Source organism: Neoarius graeffei, chromosome 15, assembly GCF_027579695.1.
Source record: "Neoarius graeffei isolate fNeoGra1 chromosome 15, fNeoGra1.pri, whole genome shotgun sequence".
Classification (NCBI taxonomy): domain Eukaryota; kingdom Metazoa; phylum Chordata; class Actinopteri; order Siluriformes; family Ariidae; genus Neoarius; species Neoarius graeffei.
Window position 1 is genome coordinate 65,769,096 of NC_083583.1, and position 17,501 is coordinate 65,786,596.

Genomic DNA, 17,501 nt, shown 5'->3' on the forward strand with positions numbered 1-17,501 from the left:
CTTTAGCAAACTCCTGACAAGCAGCAATGTTCTTTCTGGAGGGCAGTGGCTTTCTCCTTGCAACCCTGCCATGCACACCATTGTTGTTCAGTGTTCTCCTGATGGTGGACTCATGAACATGAACATTAGCCAATGTGAGAGAGGCCTTCATTTGCTTAGAAGTTACCCTGGGGTCCTTTGTGACCTCGCTGACTATTACATGCCTTGCTCTTGGAGTGATCTTTGTTGGTCGACCACTCCTAGGGAGGGTAACAATGGTCTTGAATTTCCTCTATTTGTACACAATCTGTCTGATGGTGGATTGGTGGAGTCCAAACTCTTTTGAGATGGTTTTGTAACCTTTTCCAGCCTGATGAGCATCAACAATGCTTTTTCTGAGGTCCTCAGAAATCTCTTTTGTTCGTGCCATGATTCACTTCCACAAACATGTGTTGTGAAGATCAGACTTTGATAGATCCCTGTTCTTTAAATAAAACAGGGCGCCCACTCACACCTGATTGTCATCCCATTGATTGAAAACAACTGACTCTAATTTCACTTTCAAATTAACTGCTAATCCTAGAGGTTCACATACTTTTGCCACTCACAGATATGCAATATTGGATAATTTTCCTCAATAAATAAATGACCAAGCATAATATTTTTGTCTCATTTGTTAAACTGGGTTCTCTTTATCTACTTTTAGGATGTGTGTGAAATCTGATGATGTTTTAGGTCATATTTATGCAGAAATATAGAAAATTCTAAAGGGTTCACAAACTTTCAAGCACCACTGTACAAAAGCACCACTTGGATAGTAGTAGCCATCAGTAAATCAGTAATATCAGTGCTTGGTAATGGTCAGTAAGTTTTCCATGTCTTGGTAGCACACCAAGTTGCATTTTTTATTTAATTAACTTCAAGAGAAAGAAAAATTTTGAATGACAAAATAATGGGGCAGCCATGGCCTAAAGGTTCGAGAAGCAGCCTTGGGCCCACAGGGTTGCTGGTTTGATTCCCTGGCCTGGCAGGAAACTCCATGGCTGAAGTGCCTGTGAGCAAGGCACCTAACCCCTCTACTCCCCAGTCCCTGGGTATGTGTGTGTGTGTGTGTGTGTGTGTGTGTGTGTGGCAGCGGGGGCGTGGTCAAGCGCCGGTCCGTGACAGGAGGGCGGAGCCAGGGAAGGTGAGTGGCAGAATCACTACACCTGACGGTAATTAACCTGTGTTTGTGTGTCTTCCCAGTACCGCGCCCTATTTAAGGAGGCAGAGGGAGAGCAGAGGAGAGCTCTTCCCGGGACAAGAACACAGCGTGTGTGTGTGTGTGTATTTACCTGAGTAAAACTGTTGTTAAACTGAAAAGTCTGGCAATAAAAGCCTATTCTCACCTGAAGCGTTGTCCTGCCGTCCTCTGTGCTCCACCCACACCTAAGAGAGCTCTACAGTGGTGCCGAAACCCAGGAATAAGGTGGAGCACCAACCCAGCAGCCCCATGGAATCCTCCCCGTTCGCGGACCTGGTCCACGCCCTCGCCACGGCTCAGCAAAGCCAGCACCAGGCGCTCGTCACGCTCTGAAAGGAACAAGAGCGGCGCTTCGAAGCCCTGGTGCTGGCCCAGCAGGAAGATCGCGAGGCGTTCCGGCATCTCCTCGCGTCGGCGGGGTCCACCAGCGCCCCGGCCCCGTCTCCCCTCACCGTGACCAAGATGGGCCTGCAGGACGACCCCGAGGTGTTCCTCGCATTGTTCGAACAGGTCGCCGAAGCCTCGGGGTGGCCGATGGAGCAGCGCGCGGCGCGCCTCCTCCCCCTCCTGACGGGAGAGGTGCAGCTGGCCGCGCTACAGCTCCCCGCCGACCGCCGGCTGGCCTACGCGGACCTTCGCCGGGCCATCCTCCAGCGCGTGGGGCGCACACCAGAACAACAGCGCCAGTGCTTCCGCGTGCTGCGGTTGGAGGAAGTCGGCCGGCCGTTCGCATTCGGCCAGCAGCTCCGGGACACCTGCTGGCGGTGGCTGAGGGCCGACAATCGCGACGCTGAGGGAATCATCGATCAGGTGGTGCTGGAGCAGTTCATCGCCCGCTTACCAGCCGGAACCACGGAGTGGGTCCAGTGCCACCGCCCGGCGTCGCTGGATCAGGCAGTAGGACTGGCGGAGGATCATTTGGCGGCTGTTCCGGCGGCAGGACAGCCGACGACGTCTTCTCTCCTCTTCTCTCTCTATTTCTCCCCTCCCTTCTGTGTCCCGTCCTCGCCCCGTTCCCCCACCACGGAGACGGGGGCCGGCTCCACCCCAGCCGGCCCACCGCACCCGTGGTGCCCTCCCGTTTCTCCCTTCTGTGTCTGTCTCTCCCCCCCTTAGGTGAGTGAGCCCCAGAGCACCAGTGCAGAGGGAAAGCCCGGGCCGGTTTGCTGGCGCTGCGGGGAGCCGGGCCACCTGCAACAACAGTGCGCAGCAATGGAGGTGGGCGCGGTGGTACGGATCCCCGACGTGCCAGAAGCTGCCCTCGATCGGGCCGGAGCGTATCGCATACCGGTGAGTGTCCAAGGGGCTACATATCAGGCATTGGTGGATTCTGGTTGCAATCAGACCTCGATCCGCCAAAGCCTGGTGCAAGACGAGGCATTGGGGGGAGCACAGGGGGTGAAGGTGTTGTGTGTGCACGGGGATGTTCACAGCTACCCTTTGGTGTCGGTCCACATATTTTTCAGAGGGGAAAAATCTATAGTGAAGGCGGCGGTTAATCCTCGCCTTACCCACTCTTTAATTTTGGGGACTGATTGGCCGGGATTTCGGGGTTTAATGACGCGCCTAGTAAAGAGTGGGTCCTGCCATTTGACAGGGGGAGGTCCCGGTGTCGCTTTGGCTGGAGCTGCTGTCACAGAGCCGTCTACGTCATCTCTGCGACAGAGTGAGGAGCCGCCGGCTCCTCCTCTTTCTGTTGGGGAATCCCTCGCGGATTTCTCATTAGAACAATCGCGAGACGAGACTCTGCGACATGCGTTTGACCAAGTGAGAGTAATCGATGGTCAAATGCTCCAGCCGAACGCCACCCCGTCCTACCCCATTTTTCTATTATGAAGGATAGATTATACCGAGTGACACAGGACACTCAGACGAAAGAGCGAGTCACACAGCTGTTAATTCCAAAGAGCCGCCGGGAATTGGTATTTCAGGCGGCTCACTTTAATCCCATGGCTGGACACCTAGGGCAGGATAAGACACTAGCCCGAATAATGGCCCGATTCTATTGGCCGGGGATTCGCGGCGATGTCCGTAGGTGGTGTACGGCGTGCCGCGAATGCCAGTTAGTAAATCCAGCGGCCATTCCAAAAGCGCCTTTGCGCCCCCTACCATTAATCGAGACCCCGTTCGAAAGAATTGGGATGGATCTCGTCGGGCCATTAGATCGGTCAACACGAGGGTACCGCTTTATTTTAGTTCTGGTGGACTATGCAACGCGATACCCGGAAGCGGTGCCTCTTCGCAATATCTCAGCACGCAGTATTGCGGAGGCCCTCTTCCACGTCATCTCCCGAGTTGGAATCCCGAAAGAGATTCTGACTGACCAAGGCACCTCGTCTATGTCACGAACACTGAGCGAACTGTATGGGCTATTAGGTATCAAGCCGATCCGCACCAGCGTTTATCACCCACAAACGGACGGTTTAGTTGAACGGTTCAATCGCACCCTCAAGAATATAATAAAAAAATTCGTAAGTGAGGACGCATGTAACTGGGATAAATGGCTCGAACCCTTGTTATTTGCAGTGCGAGAGGTCCCCCAAGCCTCCACGGGGTTCTCCCCGTTTGAATTGTTATATGGGCGTAAGCCGCGCGGCATTTTAGATGTGCTGCGAGAAAACTGGGAGGAGGGACCTTCACAGAGTAAAAACGAAATTCAGTCCGTTATGGACCTGCGCGCAAAACTCCACACGCTCACCCACCTAACTCAGGAGAATTTGCGGCAGGCCCAGGAACGGCAAGCCCGCCTGTACAACAAGGGTACGCGCCTTAGAGAGTTCACTCCGGGAGATAAGGTACTCGTACTGTTGCCCACGTCGAGCTCCAAATTAATCGCCAAGTGGCAAGGACCCTTTGAGGTCACACGGCGAGTCGGGGATGTCGACTATGAGGTGAGGCGAACGGACGGGGGGGGCACTACAGATCTACCACCTCAATCTGCTTAAACTCTGGAACGAGGAGGTCCCCGTGGCGTTGGTGTCGGTAGTTCCGGAGAAGGCGGAGCTGGGGCCGGAGGTTCAAAAAGGGACATTGGCATCACGTACCTCTCCGGTCCCCTGTGGAGACCACCTCTCCCCGACCCAACTCACGGAGGTCGCCCAGGTGCAGACCGAGTTTTCGGATGTGTTCTCGCCCCTGCCCGGTCGCACTAACCTCATAGAACACCACATAGAGACGCCCCCGGGGGTGGTACTGCGTAGCCGCCCTTACAGGCTACCCGAACACAAAAAAAGGTGGTTCGGGAAGAACTTCAGACCATGCTCGAAATGGGCATCGTCAAGGAGTCCCATAGTGACTGGAGCAGCCCGGTGGTCTTGGTACCCAAGGCCGACGGGTCGGTCCGGTTCTGTGTGGACTATAGAAAAGTCAACACGGTGTCTAAATTCGATGCGTACCCAATGCCTCGTATTGACGAGCTGCTCGATCGACTAGGCACGGCTCGCTTTTACTCGACACTGGATTTGACAAAGGGATATTGGCAGATCCCCTTGACTCCATTATCCCGGGAGAAAATGGCCTTTTCCACACCGTTCAGCTTACACCAATTTGTCACACTTCCTTTTGGGCTGTTTGGGGAGCCCGCTACGTTTCAGCGGCTGATGGACAGGGTCCTCCGGCCCCACGCCGCCTATGCGGCTGCATATCTTGACGATATTATCATATATAGTAACGACTGGCAGCGACACTTGCAACACCTGAGGGCCGTCCTTAGGTCGCTGAGGCGGGCGGGTCTCACTGCCAACCTGAAGAAGTGTGTGATTGTGCGGGTGGAAGCACGGTATCTGGGCTTCCACTTGGGCAACGGGCAGGTGCGTCCCCAAATTAATAAGACAGCAGCGATTGCGGCCTGCCCGAGGCCCAAGACCAAAAAGGGGGTGAGACAGTTCCTGGGGCTGGCTGGCTACTATCGTAGGTTTATACCTAATTATTCGGACGTCACCAGCCCGCTGACTGACCTCACTAAAAAGGGGGCACCAGATCCGGTCCAGTGGACGGAGCAGTGCCAGCGGGCTTTCTCTGAGGTAAAGGCTGCACTGTGTGGGGGGGCCACTATTACACTCCCCTGACTTTTCTCTCCCTTTTGTGTTGCAGACCGACGCGTCGGACAGAGGGCTGGGGGCGGTGTTGTCCCAGAAGGTGGAGGGGGAGGACCGCCCCATCCTGTACATTAGCAGGAAGCTGTCGGTGCGTGAGGGGCACTACAGCACTATTGAGAAGGAATGCCTGGCGATCAAGTGGGCGGTCCTCGCCCTCCGTTACTACCTGCTGGGGCGCCCTTTCACCCTCTGTTCGGACCACGCGCCCCTCCAGTGGCTCCACCGCATGAAAGATGCCAACGCGCAGATCACCCGTTGGTATCTGGCACTCCAACCCTTCAATTTCAAGGTGGTCCACAGGCCGGGGGCGCAGATGGTCGTGGCGGACTTCCTCTCCCGTCAGGGGGGGGGGGGGGGGGGGGGGGGAGTCGGCTGCAGGCCGGACAGGTGCCCGGCCTGAGTTGGGCGGTGGGGGTATGTGGCAGCGGGGGCGTGGTCAAGCGCCGGTCTGTGACAGGAGGGCGGAGCCAGGGAAGGTGAGTGGCAGAATCACTACACCTGATGGTAATTAACCTGTGTTTGTGTGTCTTCCCAGTACCGCATCCTATTTAAGGAGGCAGAGGGAGAGCAGAGGAGAGCTCTTCCCGGGACAAGAACACAGCGTGTGTGTGTGTGTGTATTTACCTGAGTAAAACTGTTGTTAAACTGAAAAGTCTGGCAATAAAAGCCTATTCTCACCTGAAGCGCTGTCCTGCCGTCCTCTGTGCTCCACCCACACCTCAGAGAGCTCTACAGTGTGCTACTTGTACATCGCTCTGGATAAGACTGTCTGCTAAATGCCTGTAATGTAATGACTGTTTACAGCTGCTGTATTTATTTCATTTTTAAAAAATGTAATCACTACCGAAATGCTTTGATATAAAGAGAAATAAAACACTTTGGGATGTGCTCTTACTGTATGAGAAAATAATCAGTTTCCTATCATTGACTGTTTTCCTACAACAGCATGCCCTGTCATCTTTTATACTTTACATAGTGCACTCAAAGAATGTGAGATATGGAATAATGTAACCTTTGTCCCTTTCAGCGCCATAAACAAAGATACTGTATAATGTACTATGGTACTCAAATCTCTCATTCATCTCATCTCATTATCTCTAGCCGCTTTATCCTGTTCTACAGGGTCGCAGGCAAGCTGGAGCCTATCCCAGCTGACTACGGGCGAAAGGCGGGGTACACCCTGGACAAGTCGCCAGGTCATCACAGGGCTGACACATAGACACAGACAACCATTCACACTCACATTCACACCTACGGTCAATTTAGAGTCACCAGTTAACCTAACCTGCATGTCTTTGGACTGTGGGGGAAACCGGAGCACCCAGAGGAAACCCACGCGGACACGGGGAGAACATGCAAACTCCGCACAGAAAGGCCCTCGCCGGCCACGGGGCTCGAACCCGGACCTTCTTGCTGTGAGGCGACAGTGCTAACCACTACACCACTGTGCCGCCCGGTACTCAAATCAGACAACTCATTTTCTCTTTAGATGTTGTGCATTACATAACCCATCCTGCTATAAAGTCCAAGGAATAATCAATGCATAGCAATGGAATATCTTTAACTCTCTTTCTACAAAAACAAAAAATTATAACACTGAAGTGAGCCATTTAAGTTTTTTGAAAACTGTTTTTTGTGCACATATTGTGCAGTCTAATTGTCACGTTCAATTTAAGAGAGGCATTCAGACTCTCTTCACTCCCTTGCTACACTGCAGTTAAATAGCCTGGCATCTGCATGACTTTAACTAAACCCCACCCAAAGGGGGAAAAACCCAATCAGATACACTACCGTTCAAAAGTTTGGGGTCACCCAGACAATTTTTGTGTGTGTTTTCCATGAAAAGTCACACTTTTATTTCCCACCATAAGTTGTAAAATGAATAGAAAATATAGTCAAGACATTTTTCTGGCCATTTTGAGCATTTAATCGACCCCACCCCACAAATGTGATGCTCCAGAAACTCAATCTGCTCAAAGGAAGGTCAGTTTTATAGCTTCTCTAAAGAGCTAAACTGTTTTCAGCTGTGCTAACATGATTGTACAAGGGTTTTCTAATCATCCATTAGCCTTCTGAGGCAATGAGCAAACACATTGTACCATTAGAACACTGGAGTGATAGTTGCTGGAAATAGGCCTCTATACACCTATGTAGATATTGCACCAAAAACCAGACATTTATGGCCCTTTTCCACTACCCTTTTTCAGCTCACTTCAGCTCGCTTCAGCTCACTTCAGCCCGACACAGCTCGCGTTTCGACTACCAAAAACCAGCACGACTCAGCTCGTTTCAGCCCTGCTTAGCCCCTAAAACTCGCACCGTTTTGGAGTGGGGCTGAAGCGAGCCAAACCGTGCCGAGTGAGGCTGGGGGCGTGAGCAGACACTCCCCTGTGCACTGATTGGTGAGGAGGCGTGTCCTCACATGCCCACACACGCCCCGCGAGCGCGCTGGGATCTGTAAACACCGCAAACCCGGAAGAAGAATAATTACGAATTACGAGAATTTCTGAAGCCTTATGCGCCTCGCCTCATCTATACGCTCTTGCCAGTATCTGTTGGCGTTGTCGGTGACAACAAGCCACAGCACCAAGACCAGTAACACTAACGACACCATGTCCTCCATGTTTATTGTTTACTATCCGGGTCGTGAGACTACCGCTTAAAAGATCACTGAATCAGTGACATATACAGAGCATCGTGGACGAGTTCGCGGAGCGCAAGGCTCATCGTATGCCCTTCAAATAATGCGCGCAGTAGGCTATTGATGTTTTATTATGAGCCATGTACAGTATGTCGCCTAATGTTTTTTTGTTTCTGAGTTACATGTTCGTTTGAAGGACTTAATGTACAAAATAACATAGTTGCACCCCGTAGTGTTGAAATTGGTAAACACAGTGCATTCAGTGAGGTTTGCACCGCCCTCCTTTTATTTCTGACTCTTCCTGTCACCGTTGCAACCTCTGAGCGCTCATTCGTATGCCCTTCAAATAATGTGCGCAGTATAGGCTATTGATGTTTTATTATGAGCCATGTACAGTATCCTAATGTTTTTTGTTTCTGAGTTACATGTTCGTCTGAAGGACTTGATGTACTAAATAACATAGTTGCACCCGGTAGTGTTGAAATTGGTAAACGCCGCAGTTGCGGACATTTTGTAGCCTAAAATGATGTTATGATAAGCTTTAATAAAGGGCCCGGTCATTTGCCCCGCCCCCGGCCCGGCTCTGACTTGTTCCGCCACTGTCACTGATGTCACTGTTTGCGCTGCTTAACGACATCACCTGACGTCCACCCACTTTCGCTAACTCCACCCAATGTGTCCACCCACTTCCAGCCAGCATGGTTCAGCGCGGTTGTAGTCGAAATGCAACTCCAACAGCCCCGCTCAGCTCGACTCAGCTCGACTCAGCACGGCACGGCTCAGCCGCGTTTGTAGTGGAAAAGCGGCATTAGTAGAATTTAGCTAGAATAGTCATTTACCACATTAGCAATGTATAGAGTGTATTTCTGATTAGTTTAAAGTGATCTTCATTGAAAAGAACAGTGCTTTTCTTTCAAAAATAAGGAAATTTCAAAGTGACCCCAAACTTTTGAACGGTAGTGTACAACCAACTGAAAGACAATGCCAGAAAAGAGACAAGAAATTCAACCTCTTCTTTTAAAAACCAGGTTGAAATACTGACACAGTGATCCTGCCGTAGTTCTAAGCCTCGGATACAAATAAATTCTTTCAAAGCTGCTTATTTTGTATAGGGTGCACAGTGTAAATAAACTGATAACACAAATGTTAGGGTAAGTACACTGCCAAAAGAAATGTTCAGAATGATTTGCAGCAAGTGACTGTTTTCCTTTTCACCACTACAATCTATCCATCTTATGCCCTGTCCTGACATGGACAGATATTCTTGAAAATGTAGATTCTCCTCCTATTCACACACACACACACACACACACACACACACACACACACACACACACACACACACAAATGCAGTTTGGGTAAGTGAAAACAAAGCTTTTCAAAAACAAAAATTTCGTAAATCAAATTTTTAAACTATTTTCATGTGGACAGGAACAGCTTCTGTTTTTGAAAACGGTGACACAACCCCAGCAACTTGTACAAACCCAGTGTGATTTTGCATGTTTTATGTTTAATGTGCTAGGACTCTGTATATCATGGCTACTGAGCAGATTGTTGTCCTGCTCCTGGACTCCAGTGGTACAACCTGCACTGCAAACAAATTTTGGATAAGACCTGGGCAAACAATCTGTATTCAAGTTTAACCTTAAGCTATAGTATCACCTCCTCAGCTGACCACACACATGAATCCTGGCGTTTGTTATTTTTTGTTTCCTGACTTTTGACCACTTGGTGTTTTTCAGGATAGTGTCTTCTTTATCGCTCCGTATGCTCTTAATGTTGTGATGCATTTGACATAACAGTTTTATGATGCACTCTATTACTTTATCACAGGGAGGGCTAGCGTGCTCATGTAAACTTTGTCAAAATGTTTTTGTGTTTTTATATGGATGTAGATATGTATGTTCGAAAACCCTGTAGTTTTTTTTAACAAGGAGGTAAAATATCCATATTTTCAACACCTAGAAACAATGTTGACTTTTTTTGTTGCTGACTGATGAAACAAGAAACCAATTAAACCAAGTATTTCTATATGATGCATACTTTTGGTGTGTATGATAAACTAGTTTGAGCCAATAAAAATAAGACAGGTTCTCCCTGACAAAGTGTAGTTCATACAGGTCAAGTGGCCTCAAAGACATAAAACCAGAAATATATTTTATATAATAGTATAATAGAAACCTACCTAATACAGTCATCACTGTTTTTATGAGCTTGACTGGTGTCTTCTTGCGTTTCAAAGATGCACTGGTATGGCTATTTAAGTCATTCGTTTTCCTCATCACATAGATGTATATCTTTAAGTATATGGCTACCATTATGAAGAACAGCCCCAGGTTGAATGCTGACCAGAAGATCAGGTAGCTCCTGCTGAAGATTGGTCCCAGCACAGAGCACTGGTCGATGCTGCAGATGCAGTTCCAGCCCAGGATTGGTACTGCACCCATAAAGATGGAAACACACCAAACCAGCACGATTAAAAGGGTTACCCGCCGCTTTGTAAGGTTAGAATGTACTTTCCAGTTCATGACGGAGATGTAGCGCTCCAGAGCAATCACTAGCAGGTTTGCAAGTGAGGCCGAGAGGCTTGTGTCCAACAGGCCCTGCCGAAGAAAGTACCTCTGCACAGTCAGTGTTTGGGACACTAGACCCGTGTTGAACAGGAGGTGTATATACGCAATCCCAGCAAGAAAGTCTGAGGCGGCAAGGTTGGCCACAAGATAATAGAATGCGTAGTGAAACCGTTTGTTGGTGATCACAGCAGTGATGACCATTGTGTTGGACAACAGGATGAAGCAACAGACGATGCAGCCCACACACTGAAGTGTGATAAGATGAGTGGAATTCCAGTTTTCATTTGTATTATTGGTCCTGTTGTAAAAAAAACCCATCGGCATATTATAGTAACATCCGTTCTGACTGGACATCTTGTGCAGAATAAAACTGTTCTGGAAGAAGAAGTCACAAAAAAATAAGGGGATATATATACATACATACATACATACATACATACATATATATATATATATATATATATATATATATGGAATAGACATAAGATATAATTGTATGAACCAATAAAAATGTATAAAGGTGAAGTAAAGCATACTATCTCTAATATGCACAATCTAGGATGATAAAGAGATTCAGGTGACCAAAAGGTAAGCTTGACTTTAGAAAGGAGTTTCATTTGGAGTTAAAAAGTGGGAAAATCGGAGTTGAAATTCAGACTCTTAAGTAAATCACATTTTGTTCTGATAAAATTACACTTATAATCATGGCACTGTACTTCATTTTGATTTTGAATTAAAAAAAGAAGGGACTTAACTCATTCTTTAAGTTTCCTTTTCATGTTGCATTTACAGAGGTTATTTTAGATTTTTATTTTAGATTTTTATTTTTATTTTATTTTAGATTTTATTTTTTATTTATTTTATTTTTATTTGATCCATAGGTTTAATTGGATGGGGACTAAGCATTTGTCCTTGAAGTCAGTTTAATTTTAATATGGTTTAATAGGACTGGAAATGTTTTAATGATGACGATTCCATCGTCATCATGATGACATGCCAGCAGTATAAAGTGAAGAAAAAACCATAAAGATAAGTGAAGGTAATAAAGGAAGGAAAGGAAAGGAAGGAAGGACTTAAAAAATAAGAGAGAGAGAGAGACTAAATGATAAGAACCAGGAGATAAGACAATGAAGAAGGAAGTAAGAAGAACCAACAGACAAGAAAGAAAGAAAGAAAGAAAGAAAGAAAGAAAGAAAGAAAGAAAGAAAGAAAGAAAGAAACAGGTTTTCAGGCAAGTTTTGACAGAATCAAAATTGCAATGATGAAACTCAAAACCCCTGGAACTGTATTGTAGCAGCAAGGAAAACTAATGACTCCAGCAGTTCGACAGGTTGTCGGTGCCGGTGCGTCTTTGTGTGAAAACTCGTTCCCGGTACTCACCAGTACGACATGCAGAACGTGGGCCAAATATAGTGATGTGTCCGCATTTGTTTGTGAAAGTCTCCGCTCCTGCAGTCCAGGAGGTTCTTCCTTGTTCTCTGCAGTAAAGTGAGCGGCGGCTGAGTGAAAGCGGCAGGGCTGCTCTGAGAACACGGGGCGGTCACGGTGTGGGTGCGGAAAGACGTGTAGACTTGTAGCAGTTACAAATTCTTTTAAAGCAGTCCTCTGTAACATGAATATGCACACACCAGGTTTTGGTATGAACAGAATGTTAGTTTTAGGACTGATTATATGGTCGGTCGACGCCAATTAAAAAAAAAAAAGCTTGTAGAAGAGTGCCCTGCTAAACCATCAGGACATTCATAAAGCACCTCCTATCTCCATATAAAAGATTTACACCTTAGACTGATTTTAGACTGGCTTTCTTTTCTGTAGTTATAATAAAGGAAGCTGGAGTAATTTTCTATTGCACAGAAAAGGTGAAATCACTTTAATGTTAGTTAAAGCTGCAGTATGCAACTTTAAATTATTCATTTATTTGTTTAAAAAAGTAGAATGATTGAATCAGTGGAGATAAAAGAAATACCCTGGTTCAGATAGATAGATAGATAGATAGATAGATAGATAGATAGATAGATAGATAGATAGATAGATAGAGTGGTATGCAAAAGTTTGGGCACCTCTGGTCAAAATTGCTGTTACTGTGAACAGTTGAGCAAGTTGAAGATGAAATGATCTCCAAAAGGCATGAAGTTAAAGATGACTCATTCCCTTTATATTTTAAGCAAAAACAATTTTTTATTTTCATCTTTTACATTTTCAAAATGACAAAAAAGCAAAAGGGCCCGAAGCAAAAGTTTGGGCACCCTGCATGGTTAGTACCTAGTAACACCCCCTTTGGCAAGTATCACAGCTTGTAAACACTTTTTGTAGCCAGCTAATAATCTTTCAGTTCTTACCTGGGGGATTTTCACACATTTGTCCTTGCAAAAGGCTTCCAGTTCTACATGTTTCCTGGGCTGTCTTGCATGCACTGCTCTTTTGAGATCTATCCACAGATTTTCAATGATGTTTAGGTCAGGGGACTGTGAGGGCCAGGGCAAAACCTTCAGCTTGTGCCTCTTGAGGTATTCCGTTGTAGATTTTGAGGTGTGTTTTGGATCATCATCTTATTGCAGGACCCATCCTCTTTTTAACTTCAACTTTTTTTACAGATGGTGTGATGTTTGCTTCCAGAATGTGCTGGTATTTATTCGAATCCATGCATCGATCAATGAAATGTGCCCTGTGCCACTGGCTACAACACAACCCCAAAGCATGATCGATCCACACCCATGCTTCAGAGTTGTAGAGGTGTTCTTTTCCTGGAATTTGGCACCCTTTTTTCGCCAAACATTCCTTTGCACATTGTGGCCAAAAAGTTCTATTTTGATTTAATCAGTCCACAGGACTTGTTTCCAAAATGCATCAGGCTTATTTAGAGGTTCATTTGCAAACTTCAGACGCTGAATTTTGTGGCTAGGACGCAGGAAAGGTTTTCTTCTGATGACTCTCCCATGAAGGTAATATTTGTTCAGGTGTCGCTGCATAGTAGAACAGTGCACCACCACTCCAGGGTCTGCTAAATCTTTCTGAAGGTCTTTTGCAGTCAAACAGGGTTTTTTATTTGCCTTTCTAGCAATCCAACGAGCAGTTCTTTCAGAAAGTTTTCTTCATCTTCCAGACCTCACCTTGATCTTCACTGTTTCTGTTAACTGCCATTTCTTAATAACATTACAATCTGAGGAAACAGCTACCTGAAAACACTTTGCTACATTCTTGTAGCCTTCTCCTGCTTTGTGAGCATCAATTATTTTATTATTCAGAATGCGAGGGAGTTGCTTAGAGGAGCCCATGGCTGTTGATTTTAGGGACAAGTTTGAATAGTCAGAGAATTTATCCAGCTTTGAAATCTGCATCATCTGACCTTTTCTAATGAAGAATTTGAACAAGCCACAGCTCAATAAACTAATTAAGGTCTGGAACCATGGTAAAAGTTACCTGAGAACTCAAATGTATTGGGGTGCCCAAACTTTTGCATGGTGTTCCTTTTCTTTTTTCACTCTCCAATTGTCTCATCTCATCTCATTATCTCTAGCCGCTTTATCCTTCTACAGGGTCGCAGGCAAGCTGGAGCCTATCCCAGCTGACTATGGGCGAAAGGCGGGGTACACCCTGGACAAGTCGCCAGGTCATCACAGGGCTGACACATAGACACAGACAACCATTCACACTCACATTCACACCTACGGTCAATTTAGAGTCACCAGTTAACCTAACCTGCATGTCTTTGGACTGTGGGGGAAACCGGAGCACCCGGAGGAAACCCACGCGGACACGGGGAGAACATGCAAACTCCGCACAGAAAGGCCCTTGTCGGCCCCGGGGCTCGAACCCAGGACCTTCTTGCTGTGAGGCGACAGCGCTAACCACTGCACCACCGTGCCGCCCCTCTCCAATTGTACAAAACAAAAATAATACACAAATCTTGCAAAAAACGCTGAAAAGAAATGTGTCATCTTTACCTTTATGCCTTTTGGTGATCAGTTCATCTTCTGCTCACTTAACTATTCTCATAAACAGACATTTTCAGTAAGGGTGCCCAAACTTTTGCATGCCACTGTAGATAGATGCTAGAAATCGAACAAATGTAACATGATGCATGACGAGTATCTTCTTGTTCACTATAATAGCTGAATTATTTATGAAAAGTAGCACACACTCACTGGCTGCTTGGTTTGTTAATATGAAGCCAGGAACTATCAGACTAAAACTCAAAACAAGCTTTGCTTGCCAAGTATAAGTGAACATTAACATGACCCCTAACGTGACTTTAAGAAAAAAAAAGGTTAGGGAAACATGGTCCTTTGGATGGAAACAGCTCCACATCATCACAAATCCTCCACAATACTATACTTAACAATGAGAATTAGTTTCTGTTCTGTTCTTCTTTTTACTCCAAAACCACCTTAAGTGTTTGCTGCCAGGAGCTCTCGTTGTATCCCTTCTCACCATGGAACTGTGGCAGTTCGTATGGGTGGAGCACAGAAAGACAGCAAGCCAGGATTAAGTTCCACAAAGAAAACTTTTTATTTTACTTAATTTAGCTTTTCAGCTTTTACTCACTCACTCACACTATCTCACACTATCACACACTCTACACACACATATGCATTGTGGTTGGGAGGGAGCTTCCTTCCTCTGCTCTATCTTTCCTTATATAGGGCGCGGTCACTGGGGAAGACACACAAACACAGATTAACCAACATCAGGTGCAGTGATTCTGCCACTTACCTTCCCTGACTCTGCCCTCCGGTCACAGACCGACACTTGACCATGCCCCCGCTGCCACATACTCCCACCGCTCGACTCAGGCCGGGCAGCCGTCCGGCCTGCAGCTGACTCCTCCCCCCCCCCCCCCCCCCCCCCTTGACAGGAGAGGAAGTCCGCTATGACCATCTGCGCCCCTGGCCTGTGGACCACCTTGAAATTAAAGGGCTGGAGTGCCAGATACCAACGGGTGATCCGCACGTTGGCATCCTTCATGCAGTGGAGCCACTGGAGGGGCGCGTGGTCCGAACAGAGGGTGAAAGAGCACCCCAGGAGGTAGTAGCGGAGGGCGAGAACCGCCCACTTGATCGCCAGGGACTCCTTTTTGATGGTGCTGTAGTGCCCCTCACGCACCGACAGCTTCCTGCTTATGTACAGGTTGGGGCGGTCCTCCCCCTCCACCTCCTGGAACAGAACGGCCCCCAGCCCTCTGTCCGACGCATCCGTCTGCAACGTAAAGGGGAGAGAAAAGTCAGGGGAGTGTAACAATGGCCCCCTGCACAGTGCAGCCTTCACCTCAGAGAAAGCCCGCCGGCATTGCTCTGTCCACTGGACTGGATCTGGTGCCCCCTTTTTAGTCAGATCAGTCAGCTGGCTGGTGACATCTGAATAATTAGGTATAGACCTACGATAGTAGCCAGCCAGCACCAGGAACTGTCTCACCCCCTTTTTGGTCTTGGGCCTCGGGCAGGCCGCAATTGCTGCTGTCTTGTTAATTTGGGGACGCACCTGCCCGTTGCCCAAGTGGAAGCCCAGATACTGTACTTCCACCCGCCCAATCAGACACTTCTTCGGGTTGGCTGTGAGACCCGCCCGCCTCAGCAACCTAAGGACAGCCCTCAGGTGTTGTAGGTGCCGCAGCCAGTCATTACTATAAATAATGATATCGTCGAGGTATGCGGCCGCATAGGTGGCGTGGGGGCGGAGGACCCTATCCATCAGTCGCTGGAACGTAGCGGGCGCCCCAAAGATTCAAGATTCAAGATTTTTTATTTGTCATATACACAATAACAGACACTGCGGTTTATTATTGGGTAATGAAATTCTTATTTTGCAACTGCCCGACCAAACTACGCTTACCAATATAAAAATAAATATATATATAAAATATGAAATATAAAATATAAAGTGCATATGGAATGCAAAATATAAAGGTAGAGTGAAAAATGAAGATAACATTTAAAAAAAAGGAGAGGCAAGCAAACAATGTGCAAACATAGAGGTAGATATACTGTGCAATGTCTTTAAAAAAAAAAAGGAGAGACAAACAAACAATGTGCAAACATAGAGGTAGATATACTGTGCAATGTCTTTTAAAAAAAAAGGAGAGGCAAACAAACAATGTGCAAACATAGAGGTAGATATACTGTGCAATGTCTTGTACAAAATTGCTAATCTAATCCGTGGTTCAAAGCCTGATGGAAATATAAGGTATATAGTGATTATAATCCGTGGTTCAAAAGCCTGATGGAAATATAGAGGTAGATGGTGATTATAATCCGTGGTTCAAAAGCCTGATGGCCTGGGGGTAAAAACTGTTTGTCAGTCTAGTAGTCCTTGCTTTCACACTCCTGTAGCGTCTGCCAGATGGTAGGAGTGTGAATAGTCTGTGTTGTGGGTGTGTTTGGTCCTTGATGATGCTAGGTGCCCTTTTTGTGACCCAGGTGTTGTAAATTTCCTGTAGTGGGGGGAGGACAGCTCCACAGATGAACTGTGCCATTTTAATGACACGCTGGAGAGCCTTTCTGTCCTGAGTTGTGCAGTTCCCGTACCACACAGTGATGGAGTTTGTCAGGATGCTCTCCACTGTGCACCTGTAGAAGTTGCTGAGGAGTTTGGTGGACAGTCCAAATTTCCTCAGCTTCCTCAGGAAGAAGAATCTCTGTTGAGCCTTCTTGATGGTCTGCTGTGTGTTGTGTGTCCAGGTGAGATCCTCACTGATGTGAGTTCTGAGGAATTTAAATGTTTTTTTAAATGTTTCCACCCTCTCCACCTGTGTCCTGTTGATGTGCAGCAAGGCATGCTGGTCTCTCCTCCTCTTCCTCGGGTCAATAATCATCTCCTTGGTCTTCTCAGCATTCAAGGAGAGGTTATTTTCCTGGCACCAGGAGACCAGCTGAGCCACCTCCTCCCTGTAGGTGCTCTCATCTCCGCCGGTGATCAGCCCAATGACAGTGGTGTCGTCAGCGAACTTGATGATGGAAGTGTTGCTCTGGGTG

General features: G+C 47.1%; 1 protein-coding gene across 2 annotated transcripts in view; it reads right to left on the reverse strand.

The window, feature by feature from the left end:
• The window catches only part of lpar3 (lysophosphatidic acid receptor 3), a 38,886-nt gene extending 26,686 nt beyond the window's left edge, over positions 1-12,200 (reverse strand). Inside the window, exons 1-2 of one of the 2 annotated variants that reach the window (XM_060941765.1) lie at positions 11,914-12,200; positions 10,146-10,908 (exon numbers count right to left, since the gene is read on the reverse strand). In XM_060941765.1, the coding sequence (XP_060797748.1) occupies positions 10,146-10,908; positions 11,914-12,147 (997 nt within the window). In that variant the 5' untranslated portion in view covers positions 12,148-12,200. The remainder of the gene's footprint in view (positions 1-10,145; positions 10,909-11,913) is intronic. The other variant, XM_060941766.1, reaches the window with a different exon arrangement.
• Between the last annotated feature and the right edge of the window lie 5,301 nt (positions 12,201-17,501).